At 43.8% G+C, this 17,295-nt stretch overlaps 1 protein-coding gene across 1 annotated transcript; it reads left to right on the top strand.

Moving 5' to 3' along the window:
* The first annotated feature begins 203 nt into the window (after positions 1-203).
* LOC110305112 (C-X-C chemokine receptor type 2) lies at positions 204-1,283 on the top strand. The gene has a single exon (XM_021176908.1). It carries the CDS (start codon positions 204-206, stop codon positions 1,281-1,283), a length of 1,080 nt encoding a protein of 359 aa, XP_021032567.1.
* The last annotated feature ends 16,012 nt before the right edge of the window (positions 1,284-17,295 follow it).

Below are 17,295 nucleotides of genomic sequence, written 5' to 3' on the forward strand. Positions count from 1 at the left end.
TTTATTACTATTTTATCTCAAATGCTTACTGCTATCATTTACAAACTTGAAGGAAATAGTGTCTTCCTTGCAATATGCAAGCCAATGGAAAAATCCTCACGCCCCAGTTTCTTGGGGGGGGGGGATAGACAAGAATCAGGGTGGCTTTGCTGTGCAATAACCTTCATCTCTCCTCTATTGACAGGATTAAGTTTACCTCAAAGATGGGAGAATTCAAGGTGGATAAGTTCAACATTGAAGATTTCTTCAGTGGAGATCTTGATATTTTCAATTATAGCTCTGGCATGCCCTCTATTCTGCCAGATACTGTCCCATGCCACCCAGAGAACCTAGAAATCAACAGATATGCTGTGGTTGTAACATACGTCCTGGTGACTCTGCTGAGCCTTGTGGGGAACTCCTTGGTGATGCTGGTCATCTTATACAACCGGAGCACCTGCTCTGTCACCGATGTCTACCTGCTGAACCTAGCCATTGCTGACCTGTTCTTTGCCCTGACCTTGCCTGTCTGGGCTGCATCTAAAGTAAATGGATGGACTTTTGGTTCAACCCTGTGCAAGATATTCTCATACGTGAAGGAGGTTACCTTCTACAGCAGTGTTCTGCTGCTAGCCTGCATCAGCATGGACCGCTACCTGGCCATTGTACATGCCACAAGTACACTGATCCAGAAGAGACACTTGGTCAAGTTTGTGTGCATAGCCATGTGGTTACTATCAGTAATTCTGGCCCTGCCCATCTTAATTCTACGAAGTGCTGTTAAGGCAAACCTTCCTACCTTAGTCTGCTATGAGGATGTAGGTAACAATACATCCCATTTGAGGGTGGTACTGCGTATCCTGCCTCAGACTTTTGGCTTCCTTGTGCCGCTGCTCATCATGCTGTTCTGCTACGGGTTCACACTGCGCACCCTCTTTAAGGCCCACATGGGGCAAAAGCACCGGGCCATGCGGGTCATCTTCGCTGTCGTCCTTGTCTTCCTGCTCTGCTGGCTGCCCTACAACCTGGTTCTGTTCACAGACACCCTCATGAGAACCAAGCTGATCAAGGAGACCTGTGAGCGCCGCTATGACATTGACAAGGCCTTGAATGCTACGGAGATTCTTGGCTTCCTCCACAGCTGCCTTAACCCCATCATCTATGCCTTTATTGGCCAGAAATTTCGCCATGGACTTCTCAAGATCATGGCTACTTATGGCCTTGTCAGCAAGGAGTTCTTAGCCAAGGAAGGCAGGCCTTCTTTTGTTAGCTCGTCTTCAGCAAACACCTCTACTACCCTCTAAAGACTGTTCACCTAAATGGTGGCCCCTCAGGGTTCCTTCTTGTCTTTCAGCATGACTCATTACCAGAGACTGTGGTATTTGAATTGATGTAGCCCCTCCTCTACAGTTACAGGGAGAAAGAGGTCACGTTCTTAGCAGAGCCCCCATTGCAGAGTTTAGAACCCCCTATATTGGCTGTTCGCTCCCTTCCATCTTGGTATGCCTACTGATAGAGTTGGTCCCTCCTAACACTAGACCCCAAACACTCTTTTCTAAGAAGCACACGTTACAATTAGAGTGAGATACTGCCTCCTACCCATCAGAACAGCTAGCAGTAAAAGGAAGGGGTGGAGGAGAGAAAATGGCAAGTGACAATGAGGAAGTAGGAAAAGGGAACTCTTCACCTTACCAGTGGACATGTACCAGAGTCCCCTCACACAGGAACATAGCATAGCAGTTTTCCATTAAAAAAAATTAAATATAGAATTGGCACGTAATCCAGCAAGTCCATCTCTAAGTAGGGTACCCAAAAAAATTGATAGCCAGGGTTCAGACATTTGTATGCTGATACTCACAACAGCATTATTCATAACGAAAATGATGGCCAACAGATGAATGGGTAAGTTAAACAAGGTGTCTCTCCACAACAAAAGAGCGTCCACAATGAGAAGTGCCAAAAATAATCAAATAGTGTTGACTGGAGGCTGGGTGAGGAAGGGTGGGGAGTTCGTATGGAAGACACAGCTCCAGTTAGGGATGATGGGAAAGCCCTGAAGGTGAGCCCTGATCCCTGTGTAGTAGTGTGAATGCACTCATTGCCACTGTAACAAAAGTGTTCAAATGAAAGCTGAGTATTGCTCACTGGGAGAGTGCTTATTTAACATTTCTAAGAACTCAAGCTCAAATCCTAGCACCTCGACAAACAAACAAACCAAAAAAAAAAAAAAAAAAAAAAGCTAAAATGGTGATTTTTGTTATGTGTGTTTTACCTCACTTTACCAAAAATATAAAAATCTAAGTCTAAAAAAATATTATCCATCCCATAAACAACCACCAAACCCAGACACTATGGCAGATGCCAACAAGAACCTACTGAAAGGAGGCTGATATAGCTGTCTCCTGAGGGGCTCTGCCAGTGCCTGGAAAATACAGAAGTGGATGCTGACAATCATCCATTGGATGGAGCGCAAGGTCCCAAATGAAGAAGCTAGCGAAGGTATCTAAGGAGCTAAAGGGGTCTGAAGCCCCATAGGAGGAACATCAGTATGAACTAGCCAGTACCCGCCCCCCCAAGCTCCTTGGAACTAAACCACCAATCAAAGAAAACACATGGTGGAACTTGTGGCTCTAGCTGTATATGTAGCAGAGGATGGCCTAGTCAGTCATCAATGGAAGGAGAGACCCTTGGTCCTGTGAAGGCTCTATGCCTCAGTATAGGGGAATGCCAGGACCAGGAATGGGAGTGGGTAGGTTGGGGAGCAGGGGGAGAGGGAAGGGAATAGGGGATATTTGGAGGGGAAACTAGGAAAGGGGATAACATTTGAAATGTAAATAAAGAAAATATCTAATAAAAAATGTTCTTTAACCACTGAACCAATGCAGAACTATCTACCTTATAATTTCTTGTAAAGTGTGACTATTAAATGTCGTTTTAAAAAATATATAGACCACTTGTAGTTGGGTATTTATTTCAGTACTTCCAAGTAGACAGGCAATGGCAAGCAGAAGTCCTGGGTAAGAGTTTGTGTTGTTTTAATTGGTTGGGTTTTTTTTAGCATTCATACACACACACATACACACACCATGTTAACACATGTATGTAGGTCAGAGGACATCCCGATGGCAAGGGTCCTTACTTGCTGAACCATTTCACTGTCCCCAGAGTGAGATGAGGACAGAGCCCTGCCTGTCCCTACCTGTCCCTACCTGTCCCTACCTGTCCCTACCTGTCCCTGCCTGTCCCTGCCTGTCTGCCCACTTCATGCCCAGCCCATGTCCCCTTCAACTGAACATGGATCATTTGGAAGAAATGTGTGCTGGATTCCTCTGGTATTCCCACATTCTTGCACTCAAAAGCATCAGGAGCAGGCTTAGAAGGCACAGAAGTTCAGCTGCTCAGCTCCTTGGAGAAGTGCGGTGGCCAGGAGACTCGAGCAGCAGATCCCAGGGAGAGTTCTTCTCCCCTCCTCTCTCCTCTTCCCAACAACCATCCTCATTCAAGATGTGGCAAGCAGGCACTAGTGGGGAAGTGATTTGTAACCTGTCAGAGGAGACAAAGGACTTAAGTCATTCTTGGTTTTGCAGGGAGGGGTGGGTTTGAGTGTGGGCTGGGTTCAGTTTAAGTCTCATGTATGCCAGGTTGGCCTGAAACTTGCTATATAACTGGGGATGAACTTGATCAAGAGATCCTCTTGCCTCCACCTCCCAAGCACTGGGATTACAGATATGTACCACCATGTCCGGTTTACATGATCCTGGGATGGAACCCAGGACTCTGTACATGCTAGGCAAATACTCTACCAACTGAGGTATAACCCTAGCTTNTTTTTTTTTTTTTTTTTCTGAATGATCTTTTCAGTATACAATGACCGACAGATCTTCCAAGGGATTGGGACACAGCAATGCCCTAAACAAACAAGGTTTGTCTCTGAAGGGTCTTTGTCAAGAGGGGCCCTGGCTCTGAGTAGCCTGCTATGGCTCTTGCTCTAAGAGGGACTCAAGAGGGCAGAATGAGGCTCTAGGGTAGACAGCTTTCACTCACAATTTATGAAACTGTTCGGCTAAAAGGATTAAGTCAGTATACAGCCCCTGTTTAAGGAGCATTCAATGCCCTGCACTAAGCTCAGAATCAGGAATCAGGATCAAGTGTGACTCGGCTATACCTCTGATTCAGCAGGACGGAAATGTTGAAGAACATGGAGAAGTTGCCAGAGGGAACTGTTGCTCTTCTTCCTGAGCTCCGCACCTGGCCAGCTTCCTCTTCAAGATGACTGTCAGAGGGAGGAGGCCAAGTTAAGGTTCACCTTTGTTCCAGGTCTCTGCTCTCTGCTCCTCAAACAAAGCCTAGGAATGCCACTGTCCACAGAAAATCAGGAAGATACAAGAGCCCAGAGCAAAAGCAGCTGAGGTCTGGTTGTACTGATGTGAACACTGTTGATTGCCCCCACACGCTTGCTCTCTCTCATATGAACAGTCTTGGCACAAGTCCCTCACCAGTCAGAGCGTCACCAAGAAAGGGCAAATGCAGATTCCTTTGAGCTGTTGATTCTTCTTCCTTGCCACGTTCTAGACCTGAGTCCCACTGTCTAAGGCCCCAGATCTGCTTAGATCTGTCTGCTTTGAACCTGTTTTTCTTGCTTCTGGACTATGTTCCTCTCCTTCCAATAACACCTTCTGTCCTGATCCTGAGCCATCTCCCTCTGAGTTGATGATGCATGCCTCTCCACGAACATTCCCAGTCTCTGTAGGATGGCCTCCTCCCTTTATTGAACAAAACCAAGAGGCTCCCAGTCTACTCGAGGGGCATTTAAAAGAGTCCCCCTGGGGTAGTAGGGATGTAGCTCCATGGCAGAGTGTTAGCCTGACATGCATGAAGCCCTAGGTTCAATCCTTAGCACACTATAAACCAGGCATGATGGCACACACCCATCATTCTAGCTGCTAGGAAGTAAAAGGGAGAATAGAGGTTCGATGTCATCCTCAGCTACACAGCAAATTCAAGAGCAGCCTGACCTGCATGAGACCCTGTGGCAAATAAATAAATAAATAAATAAATAAATAAATAAATAAATGCCCAGGAATGTTTCCTAGGGTTGGGGATGTAGCTTAGTAGTGAGGGATGTAGCTTACCTAGCATGCCAGCCAACAACAGTAACGACAACAACAATAATAATGATAATAGTAGTAACGATCACTTCCTTGTTTATATGCTCCACTCATGTACATGGCACACAGACTCCCGTGGACCACCTTCAGGACCAATGAAGTCAGCAGGTTCCCAACCCATAGGTACTGAGGAAACTGAAAGCAAGCTGGGTAAAGCAACCGAGTGCTGCCTCATGGCTAGATGGTCTACAACTCACATAAGTACTCAGCTCAGAGTATTTATGCCAACTTTTGCCAGATATTTTGCTTTTGTGACCAAGAGGTCACATACTATCACCCAGCATACCCTCCCCCAGACTGTCCTAGAATTCAATATGCAGGTCAAAATGGCCTGAAGCTCCTGAGTGTTAGAACTATAGGTATAAATATTACAAGGGAATCCTTGTCTCACTTCCGGCAACCTGAAATATAGTGAGAAATTGTGCAGGTAACTTCCCCAGGGGTCTCACACATCCTGGTAATGTCTATCCATTTTGTCTGTGCCTAGACTCATGAATGCAGTAAAATGGCATTGCTGAGTGTCCGTGGTGATGACAGAGGGGAAAGCCAGTGGTGGAGTGGGGGCACAGCTGTGGGACCAGGCTTGGACTGATAGAAGTGTACTGCTCTGTACTGCTCGATGGTCAAGGTCATCAGAGTCCACGATAAAACTTAAAGACAGGCAAAGTAGATCCATCAGTTGAGGACCCCTGCTATGTGAGTCAGGGTTCAACCAGAGGCACAGAACCACAAGGAGACACCTGAGGTGTGACTTAATATCATGGTGGGAGCTGTGAGGTAGTCTGTGTCTGGCTCTTGGCCTTGTTTGTGGAATGAGACCAGAATCTCACAGGACAACCTTGAAGAGAAAAACAGACATGAAGTGGGGTACACAGAGAGAGACAGGTACGAATGCATGCACGCACGCATATACACGCATGCATAGTGGATCCTGTTAGGACACATGGACACCTACGTTGGTGCAAGCTTACATGAGTGAGTGACTGCAGATGCTGGTGACCTGCATCATGAAGAAAAACTTTTAAACACTGAGAGACTGTGGATGCAGCTGCTGTTCCACACCAACACAACAACCAGTAGATAAAGAACATGTCATAGGCCGTGGGCTGACCTTCCAAAGCATTAACAAGCATACTGCCAGTGTTCACTTTACAGCTTCCAGATCTCACACAAAGGTCCCTGCCAGCTTGTGCTCTTCTGGTCTGAAAGGAAGAAAATGTGGGAAACAGTCCCATCTGAACTAAGTTGACTCAACATAACTCTCAAAAACAAATGCAACTAAAACGCTAAGCAAAGGAACGGTGACCACAAACATTAGGGAGCCTACACTCAAGGGTAGGAGTGGGGTGCTCCAAGCAACAGGGTTCTTGAGACTGGTAAAGAAGGTTCTTAATCTAAATGATGAGTGCCTGAGAGTCCTTGAGTTATTGTGTTCTTTAAGCTATGAGTTTTCTGGAGCCACTTGTACATGAGCTATTACGATGAAAATGTTTCAGCCATTAAAACCAGTAAGGAGAAAGAGATAAGAAGGGCAGCTTGGGCCATTTTGAGGGTCATTGCAGGGAGTCAGATCCAAGCTTTACAGCCTACAATTTGAGGTTAAACCTGCCTGATCATAATATCCTATCTCCCCATTGCTGGTAGGACAGTGGACCAGGTATCTTCAGAGAAAGCAATTAAAGAATGCCTTTTTAATAATGTGTTTGTTTTGTTTTTGAGACGGGATCTCATTACATAACCCAGGCCAGTCTTGAATTCACAATCTTCTACCTCAGCCTCTTGAGTGCTGGGTTACCAAGTCTGCACTTCCATGGCTGGCTGATGAATTCTCTCTCAGTGTGCACACTCTTTAATGAAGAAATTGCACTTCTAGGACCCTGACCTACAGCCGTGCTCACTTAGCTCACATGGAGAGGATAGACTGAAGCTCTATGTGTAAAAGCCAAAGCTTGAAGACAACCAAAATATCCATCCCTAGAGATATGATGAGAAAAACAATGAAAGTACACCCACACTGTGGGATTCCTTGAATGTGCTGGTTTAGGAACAAGACTGAAAACAGTATGGTGGTTCATACCTACAGTCCTAACACTCAAGAGTTTAGGGTCATTTTGACCTACATAGTGACTTCTAGGTCAGTCTGGAAGAGGGTATGCTAAGTGAAAGACTCTAGAACAGAAGATAACGTACTATGTGGTACTTTGTGAAGCAAATGCCCAGAAAAGGTAAATTTATGGAATGGAAAGTAGATAGGTGTCTGTTTGTGACTGGGGGTAAGACTTGGGAACAAGACTGACTGCAAACACAAATGAGGAGTCTCCTCTCTTCTTTTTTGTGGTGTTGAGAATCAAACCTATTCTAGTCACTGTCCTGGCGCTAACGTGCCCTGACAAAAGCAGCTCGAAAAGAAAAAGATTATTGTAGCTTACAGTTTGGTGGCACAATCGATCAATACGGGAAAGGCATGGTTGTGGGAACTTGAAGGAGTTGGTCACATTGCATCCCCGGTCAGAAGCAAAGAGCAATGAAGGAAAGCTCCTAGCTTTCTCCTTCATATGAGGTCCAGATTCCAAGCCCAGAGAATGGTGCCACCAACTTTCATCATGAGTTTTTCCATCTCAATTAACCTAATCAACATAACATAATCTCTATAAACATGCCCAGAGGTTTGTCCTCTACTGGTTCTTGGTCTATCAAGTTGACAATATCAGCCATCATGGGTCCTCGGCTGGTAAAGTCATCACACCTGATGACCTGAGATTGATCCCCAGAACCTACAGGAAGGAGAGAAATTACTGCTGCAAGTTGTCCTCTGACCTCCATGAGTACAACACAACCTGGACAAACACCAACTGTACATGGTGTTGTTGAGTGTGCATCATGTTGTTGAGCATACACATAGACACACATGCATGCACACACACACAAAAATAAATAAATGAATGAATAGAAAATGTAATGAAGAGAGTCCTGAAACTCTAGGATCTAAACTCAAGTTTAAAACTCACTGACCAAAAGCAATGAAAAAAGAACTAGTTTTGCTAAAAAGCCTCCCTGAGGGAAGCATAAGCAATTTCTCCACCTTCTTCTAGGGTCTCAGTGACAGAGGTAGATTCCACCAAAGCTCACTCTGGGGGTTCATTACTTATAGAGCAATGGGTGAAGGGTTGTGGGCAGGAACATAGATGACCTTAAGGCACCACACTGGAAGGCCTACAAGCAGCACTGGTGAAGGTTCCCTGGACTGTGTAGATGGAGCTTCCTGCCTTAGTCCTTCCCTGCCTGTATCTTCTAGCCCCTCTCTGAGGCTCTGTTCAGTTAGGGCAGAGTTGCATACAACTGATTGAGAGGTGTGCCTGGATACTTAGGTAAAGGTCCCACAAGCATCCTTCTGTGAAGGAAGGCTCAACAGTCAACAAACACAGATGATCTGATGGCGATGTTGGCCGGTTAGCTTGAAGGAAATCCTATGCAACAGCAACTACCTAAGTGGAAAACGAGAAACATCCTCTTAGAATGTATGTGGGGATGGCACTGTCACGTTCAAGAATGTGTCCTATACCCTCCCTCATTGCAATCCTCCAGTCTCCAGCACCCCCAAGCTCTAACCAAAGGAAGATGGCCTGGCCGGAGCTTCCCTGATCACTCCAGCTGCCCGAGGGCGAGCAGCTGTGGAAGGGGACAGTGGTAAGGAGAAGTCATTATGGCCTCAACTCAAGGCCCTTCCCCCAGCAACTCAACGAAAGACACCTTTCCAGAGAAAAAGGAGGCCGGATACAGTACTGATTTCTCAACAGGGCCTTGCAAAGTATGATGTCAAACATGTTCCCCTGGCCATCAACAGCAGGGCCAGCTTCCCCTCCGTGCTGGCTCTGTGCCACGCTGACCCAGTGGGAGGCTGAAGCCTTGGCTCCTACCAGGTGGCTTGTCCTCAGTTTGGCCTCTTTTCTGCTCTATCCTTCCGCCAGTCCACCTCCCAGTTCTCCTAATTCAGGAGTAAGTAAGGATCTAGAAAGGGTCTAGGGGAATGCAAACGGCCAAGAAACATATAAAAAGTTGCCCTGCCACACTAGGAACTTCAGAGATAGAAATAAAATAATTGTAGTTTTTCAAAGGGAGAGATAGGGCACAGTCGCACATAGCTTTAATCCTAGCACTCTGAGGGCAGAGGCAGGAGTGTCTCCTTGAGTTTGCGTTCAGCTTGGTCCTCATAGTCTGAGTAGTCTCTATGAGTCTGATCTACACAGCCAGTTCTAGGCCAGTCAGGACTACATACTAAGAGCCTGCCTCAAAAAAAAAAAAAAAAAGAAAGAAAGAAAGAAAGAAAAGAAGAGAAGAGAAGAGAAGAGAGAGAAGAGAAGAGAAGAGAAGAGAAGAGAAGAGAAGAGAAGAGAAGAGAAGAGAAGAGAAGAGAAGAGAAGAGAAAAGAAAAGAAAAGAAAAGAAAAGAAAAGAAAAGAAAAGAAAAGAAAAAGAAAAAGAAAAATGAGCAATTTAAATTAAAGGGAAGATGGGGTAAACTGTAGTGGCAGATGTCAGTAGTGGAATTCCAGTGAGGTGGGAGCAGGGAGAAAAGGAACATAGGTCACTCTGGGCTACATAGTGAACTCGAACCCAGCCTAGGCTAATGAGATTCTGGTTCATAAAAACAAACAGCAACAGAAGCACATAACAAAACAAAAAGAGGTTGGTGGGGAATAGCTTTGAGTTATGTTTGGCTGCCTCCCTCCACTGTTCCAAAAGGACTTGGAGAACTGTGTGGACATGATCCTGCATCCAATGGTTATTAAAAGACTTGGCTGGCAGAACACAAAACGTGCCCAGTCCTCCTTATTCAACATACATACCCACATCAAGGCTGTGGTGGACCCCAGCCAAGAACAGATGGATCTTGAGAAACAACTCAGACCAGCCTCGGAAACTAACCATCTCAAAAGGACCTCAGAATGGAGACCACAGCTCCGCCCCTACTCTGCTTCCTGGTCTCTTTCTTGATCTTTAACTTAAAATCAGACCAGGATGGTGTTGGGGAAACAAACAAATCCAAGGAGTGCTAAAGGAAACTTCGTGGCCAGTTAAAATTAGTTAAGACCTCAGAGCGACAAGGTAGCTCAGCAGGTAAAAGTATTGGCCACACAAGCCTGGTGGCCTGAGTTTGATTCTGGGTCTCCCAATCTCTGTCTCTGTCTCTCCCTTCCCCACCTCCCTCCTTTACTCCTCTCCTTTCCTCTCCTGCTTCCTTCCCTTCCTCCCTCCCTTCTTCTTTCTTTTCTTGCCCAACACAGTGGCTCCTGTGTCTCCAGTCCACTAAATTCCTATAGTGAACAGGGAAGCAGACAGCCAGAAGCTTGAATACTTATCACAGGAGCAGAAACAAATGAGGCCTTAGCTCATAATCAAGGTAAAAGGTAAGGACTGAAGAGATGACTCAGTGGTTAAGAGCACTGACTGCTCTGCTAGAGATTCTGAGTTTGATTCTCAGTACCCACACTGTGGCACACAACCATCTGTAATGGGATTGAATGTCCTCTTCTGGTGTATGTGAAGACAGCTACGGTGTACTTATATAAATAAATTAATGAATAAATAAGTATTTTTTAAGTGGAAGGAGAGAATTGACTCCTGAAAATTGACCTCTGACCTCCAAAAACAAATCTGTGCACATACAAATAAATAAATATTTTTTTAAAAATTAACCAGACATTAATTTGCTGTCCTATAAATCCAGACCCAGAGTCCAACATCAAACAACTAGACTTGACATTATTTATATATCTAGAACCAAACCAAAGAAGGTAGCTGTTGTTTGAAAGGAGATCTAAAGATGTAACCCAAGGTATTCATTCATCCATTCATTCATTTTTAAAAATATAACAAAATTAATATAATAAGATAAAACAAAAACTACCACATCAAAGTTGGACAAGACAAACTGACAGAAGGAAACAAGCCCAAGGGAAAGCACAAGAGTCGGAGACCCACTTGTTCATACTCTCAGAAACCCCATAAAGCCGGGCATGGTGGGGCACGCCTTTAATCCCAGCACTTGGGAGGCAGAGGCAGGCAGATTTCTGAGTTCGAGGCCAGCCTGGTCTACAGAGTGAGTTCCAGGACAGCCAAGGCTATACAGAGAAATCCTGTCTTGAAAACAAACAAAAACAAAAACAAAAACAAAAAAAGAAAAAAAGAAACCCCATAAAAACACTAAACTGGAAGATGTGATGTATACACAGAGGACCTTGCAGACCCACGCAGATCCTGTGCTTGCTGCTTCAGGCCCTGTGAGTCCATATGAGCTCTGCTCATGAGGGCCTTGTTTCCTTGGTGTCCTCTGTCCCCCCTGGCTTTTACACTCTTTTTGTCTCCCTGACCTCTGAGGGGAGGGATTTGACGGAGACATCCCATTTAGTGTTGCAAGATCTCTCACTCTCTGCATACTGTCTGGCTCTGGTCTCTGTACTGTTCCCATCTCCTGCAGGAAGAAGTTTCTCTGATGATGGCTGAACAAGGCACTGATCTATGGGTATGACAGAATGTCATTAGGAGTCATTTTATCACTACATTTTTTTCTTCTTTTTAAAAAAACCAATATTATTTGGTTTTATGCCAGGTCCCTGGGCTATTTAGTCTCAGATTCTTGGTCACCCAAGCAGTGTCAGATATGGGCTCCATCTCATGGATGCGGGCTTTAAATCAATTAGTTATTGGTTGGTTGCTCCCACAAGCTTTGAGCCACCACTGCCCTAGCATATCTTGCAGGCAGGACACTACGGTAGATAAAGGATTTGTGGCTGGTGCTTATGTTCTTTTGAGAGCCTGCAGAGTACATTCCTGTAGCAGAGATCCTGGAATGGAGAAGCGAAGGCTTTATATCATCACCAGCTTGACTTCTCCATCTTCAATGAGTTGTATAGGTGTCGTCTTCGGCAGACCTTGCTGTCAGTTTGCAGAGAGCAACCTAGAGTCTTGGCAACAGCCGGGGTTGCTTGGGAATTCCCACGGGGCCCCACTGGCTAACAAGTCAAATCGATGCAACCATACCAGTACTAGGGGCTTCATGTGGTGACAAGAGATGGCCCCCATTATTTGGCAATCTCAGTTAGATTGTCTATATATGTGTATATATTTTAGGAAGTTTCTATTGTATTAGGTTTCCATGACTACCCCTCAAATACCTCTTAACCTTAGCTGTCTCTCCCTGTATTCTCCCACATCCTTCCCTCACCTCTCCTTCTCCACCTGACCCTCCCATTCCAGTCCCTCACATCCATTCATAACTGTCTTTTCCATTTCTCTTTCCTAAAGATCTCTATCTATCTGTTCTTTCTAGACTCTTATTCTATACCTACCCGCTGTGGTTCTATATATTGTGACTTGGCTATCAATGACTTCACAGCTAGTATCCACATATAAGTGAATAGGTACCATATTCATTTTTTCTGGGTCTGGGTCACCTCACTCCGGATGATTTTTCCCCCTAGTTCCATGTATTTTCTTGCAAATTTCACGATATCATTTTCTAACGGCTGAGAAATGCTCCATTGTGTAAATGTACCACATTTTCTTCATCCATTCTTCTGATGAGAGATATCTAGGTTGTTTCCAATTTCTGGGTATCCTGAATACAGCAGCAATGAACACGGTTGAGTAATTATTTTTGTGGTAAAGAATCCCTTGGGTATATGCCCCAAAATGGTATAGCTGGATCTTGAGGTAGATCAAGTCCCATCTTCCTGAAGAACTGATGCACTGATTTCCAGAGTAGATGTACAAGTTTATACTCGCACCAGCAGCGAAGAAGTGTTCCTGCTACTCCACACCCTTACCAGCATGGGCTGTCACTGACAGGAGTAAGATGAAATCTCATTTTGATTTGCATTTCCCTGATGGCTCATCAAGTTGAACATTTCTTTGTTTCTTAGCTATTTGAGTTTCTTCTATTGAGAATTCTGTTTAGATCTGTATCCCATTTTTAATTAGGTTATTCGTTTTGTTGATACCTGTGTTCTTAAGTTTGTTATGTATTTTGGATATTAGCCTTCTATCAGATGTATACCTGGCAAAAATCTTTTCTCATTCTGTAGGCTGACACTTTGTCCAAATGACAGTGTCCTTTGCCATGCCAAAGCTCCTCGTTTTCATGAGATCTCATTTATTAATGGTTTATCTTGCTTTCTGCTCTGACGGTGTTCTCTCTACCCATGAGTTCAAAACTATCAATTTCTCTTCTTTCCAGCTCAGCGGATTTGGGTTATGTTTAGGTAGTTGGCCCATTTGGAGTTTAGTTTTGTGCAGGGTGATAACTGTGGATCTACTTGGGTTCTTCTGCATGCTGCCATCCAGTTTGACCAGCACCATTTGTTGAAGATGGTGTATTTCTGGATTCTTAATAAAAATCAGATGCCCATACGTGTGTGCGTTTATATCTGGGTCTTCAATTTGATTCCACTGATCAACAGGCCTGTTTTTATGTCAATACCTTGCGGTTTTTATTACTATAACTCTGAAATTCAACTTGAAATTGAGAATGGTGATACCACTAGCAGTTCGTTTATTGTTCAGGATTGTTTTCGCTATCCTGGGCTTTTTGTGTTTCCATAGGAAGCTGAAAATTGTCCTTTCATGGTCTATGAAGAATTGCATTGGAATTTTTATGGGGATTGCACTGAATCTGTAGATTGCTTTTGGTAAAATTAGGCTAATTCTACTTTATTAATCCTACCGACCCATGAGCATGAGCAATCCTCTGACACCTTCATTTGTCAATGACTTGATGTTTTTATCATTCAGGCCTTTCACTTGCTTGGTTAGAGTCACCCTAAGGTACTTTATATTATGTGAGGCTATCGTGAAAGGTGCTGCTTCCCTCATTTCTTTCTCAGTCCATTTGTCATTTGTATATAGAGAGGCTACTGGTTTTTGTGAGTTAATTTTGTATCCAGCTATGTGCTGAAAGTGTTTATCAGCCATAGAAGTTTCTTGACAGAATTTCTCAGGTCACTTATGTATATTATCATATGTAGTGAGAATTTTGCTTCCTTTGAAAACATAGAAATGTTATGGGAATAAGCTTTGATCCCACATGTGGGATATGGAGATGCCTCAAATTGTCCACAGCAGCTGATCATAACTTACCTCATGCTCTGGCAGGGGCGTGAGTTTGCCAGCTGCAGAGAGTTTCAGCATGTGTGTGGCTTTTGGAACTCTAGGGACACTTGAGAGGAATATAAATGCAAGAATCCTGAGAGGTGTGCAGCTGCTGCTGTTGCTATTTGCTGTTACTGGCCACTGGCTGCTGGTTGGAGACATCCTGACAACAAAGATCAAAATTGCCCCAAGGAACTTGGTGTCCTTAATCGGCAGGAGGTAACCTAGTGATATCAATGCCACCCCACCCCTGCTTCCCCTCTGGTCTTGGTGCCCTTAATCAGCAGGAAGTAGCCTAATGATATCGACGCTACCCCCCCTACTCCCACTCCTCACCCCACCCACACCCCCGCTTCCCCTCTGGTCTTCTTTTTTCTCCTACCTAGAGTTAGGAGATTGGAATGAATAAGAGTAGAGAAGGATCATAGAACAGAAATAAGAACCCATAAAATAGCCAAAAGTCTGGATACAATCATAATCTGCAATAAAGATATTTTGACGTCTTCCTTTCTAATCTGTATTGTTTTTCATCTCCTTCCGTTGTCTCATTGCTTTAGCTAAGACTTCAGAACTCGTCTTGTTCCTGCTTTTACTAGAATTGCTTTGAGTTTCTCTCCATTTAAGTTGATGTTGGCTATGGACTTGCTGTAAACTACCTTTATTGAGATACATTCCTGTGTCTCTAATCTCTCTAGGACTTTCATCATGAAAGGCTGTTAGATTTTGTTAAAGGTCCTTTCTGCATCTAATAGATGATCATATAGTTTCATTTCGTCTTTCAGTTTGCTTATATGGTAGATGACACTTACCAGTTTATATGTGCTGCCTACTTCATCATGGGAGCTGGTCTTTTTGATGTGTTCTTGAATTTGATTTGCTAATATTTTATTATTTTTGCCTGTATAAGAGAAACTGGTATGTAACTTTCTTTGTTGGATCTTTATGTAGGTTTGGGTATCAGGGTAACTGTGACCTTATAAAATGAATTGGAAAATGTCCCTTTTGTTTTTATTCTGTGCAATAACTTGAGTATTGGCATTAACTCTTCTTTGAAAGTTTAATAGAAATCTGCCCCCAAATCATCAGGAGCTGGACTTTTTTGATTGGGGAACTTTTAATGACTGCTTCTCTTTCAGTATGGGTTATAGGTCTGCTTAAATTGCTTATCTTTCAAATCTTGATTTAATTTTGGTAAGTGGTATCAAGAAAATTATCCATTTATTTCATATTTCCCACTTTGGTAGGGTATACATTTTAAAGTATGTCCTTATGATTCTCTGGATTTCCTCAGTCTGTATGTCCACCTTCTCACTTCTAATTTTGTTAATTTGGATATTTGCCCTCCGTCTTTTAGTTAATTTGGTTTGGGGATTTGTTAGACTTATTGATTTTGTCAAAGAGTCAACTCTTTGCTTTATTGATTCTTTGTAAATATGTTTTGTTTCTATTTTATTGATTTCAGTACTGAGTTTGATGATTTCTTGAAGTCTACTCCTTGTAGGCATAATTTATTCTTTTGTCCTAGAGCTTTCAGGAGTGCTTTTAAATTGCTACTCTGAGATCTCTGCAATTTTCTTTATCTGGGCACTTAGTGGTATGAACTTGCCTCTTTGAACAGCCTCCATTGTGCTACATAAGTTTGAGTATGTTGTACTGGCTGGTTTTGTGTCAACTTGACACAAGCTAGAGTTATCACAGAGAAAAGAGCTTCAGGTGAGGAAATTCCTTCATGAAATCCAGCTGTAAGGCATTTTCTCAATTAGTGATCAAGGATGGGAGGGCTCATTGTGAGTGGTAGCATCTCTGGGCTGGTAGTCTTGGGTTTATAAGAAAGCAAGTTGAGCAAGCCAGGGGAAGCAAGCCAATAAGTCACATCCCTCCATGGCCTCTGCTCCAGTTTCCTGACCTGCTTGAGTTCCAGTCCTGACTTCCTTTAGTTATGAACAGCAATGGGCAAATGTAAGCTGAATAAGCTCTTTCCAACTTGCTTCTTGATCATGATGTTTGTGCAGGAATAGAAATCCTGACTAAGACAATATGTGGTGTATTTATTTTCATTCAATAAATTCTCCTTTTTATTTTTAAATAAACTATTGTTGAGCTGTGAAATTACTTTTACGGGAGTGGGGAGTGAGAAGGGGTGTCTGTGTGTGTGTGTGTGTGTGTGTGTGTGTGTGTGTGTTTGCCTTGGCTGTCCTAGAATTCACTCTATAGTCCAGGCTGATATACAGAGATCCACCTGCCTCTGCCTCCTGAGTACTGGGATAAAAGGAATGTGCCGCCACACATGAAATGACTTCTGATAAAAGCCAACAGTCCTCTATCCCTAGCCCCCATATCATTGATAAGGATACTGAACTCAAAAAATTCTTTTATCTAATAGTGGTCCATACATTTTTCAATACCATATTTCAATATTCCAGCATATTACACACACACACACACACACACACACACACACACACACACACACTGAAGACTTTCTATTGACTATCTAGATTGGCAGTGGGAAGAATTCAGTGTTCTCAGCTTCTCTCCTTTCAACCACATCCTACCAAATCAAATACCATATTCTCCCAGGACACATAGACCATACTTTTTGCTTCAATGTTTTTGTTATAATGACCATGTAAATAATTATTCACAGTTGGATACAGTGTTTACATTCCTGTCCTTGGACCCATCCCCCACCCTGCCCGGAGTTAAGGTTCCCACATGCTCATCACTGCATCAGCCTTGACTGCTGCTCTCCTTACAGCGCCTTCATTAGATACTAGGTTGCTTTCTCCGGAAACTCTCTCTCCTGAGGGCCTCTATGGCCTTGTTTCAGCCTGGAAAGTTCACTCGTTAAGACTGCTCCCGGAGCCGGGCGTGGTGGCGCACACCTTTAATCCCAGCACTCGAGGCAGAGGCAGGTGAATTTCTGAGTTCGAGGCCAGCCTGGTCTACAAAGTGAGTGCCAGGACAGCCAGGGCTACACAGAAAAACCCTGTCTCGAAAAA

Source organism: Mus caroli, chromosome 1 (genome assembly GCF_900094665.2).
Source record: "Mus caroli chromosome 1, CAROLI_EIJ_v1.1, whole genome shotgun sequence".
Classification (NCBI taxonomy): domain Eukaryota; kingdom Metazoa; phylum Chordata; class Mammalia; order Rodentia; family Muridae; genus Mus; species Mus caroli.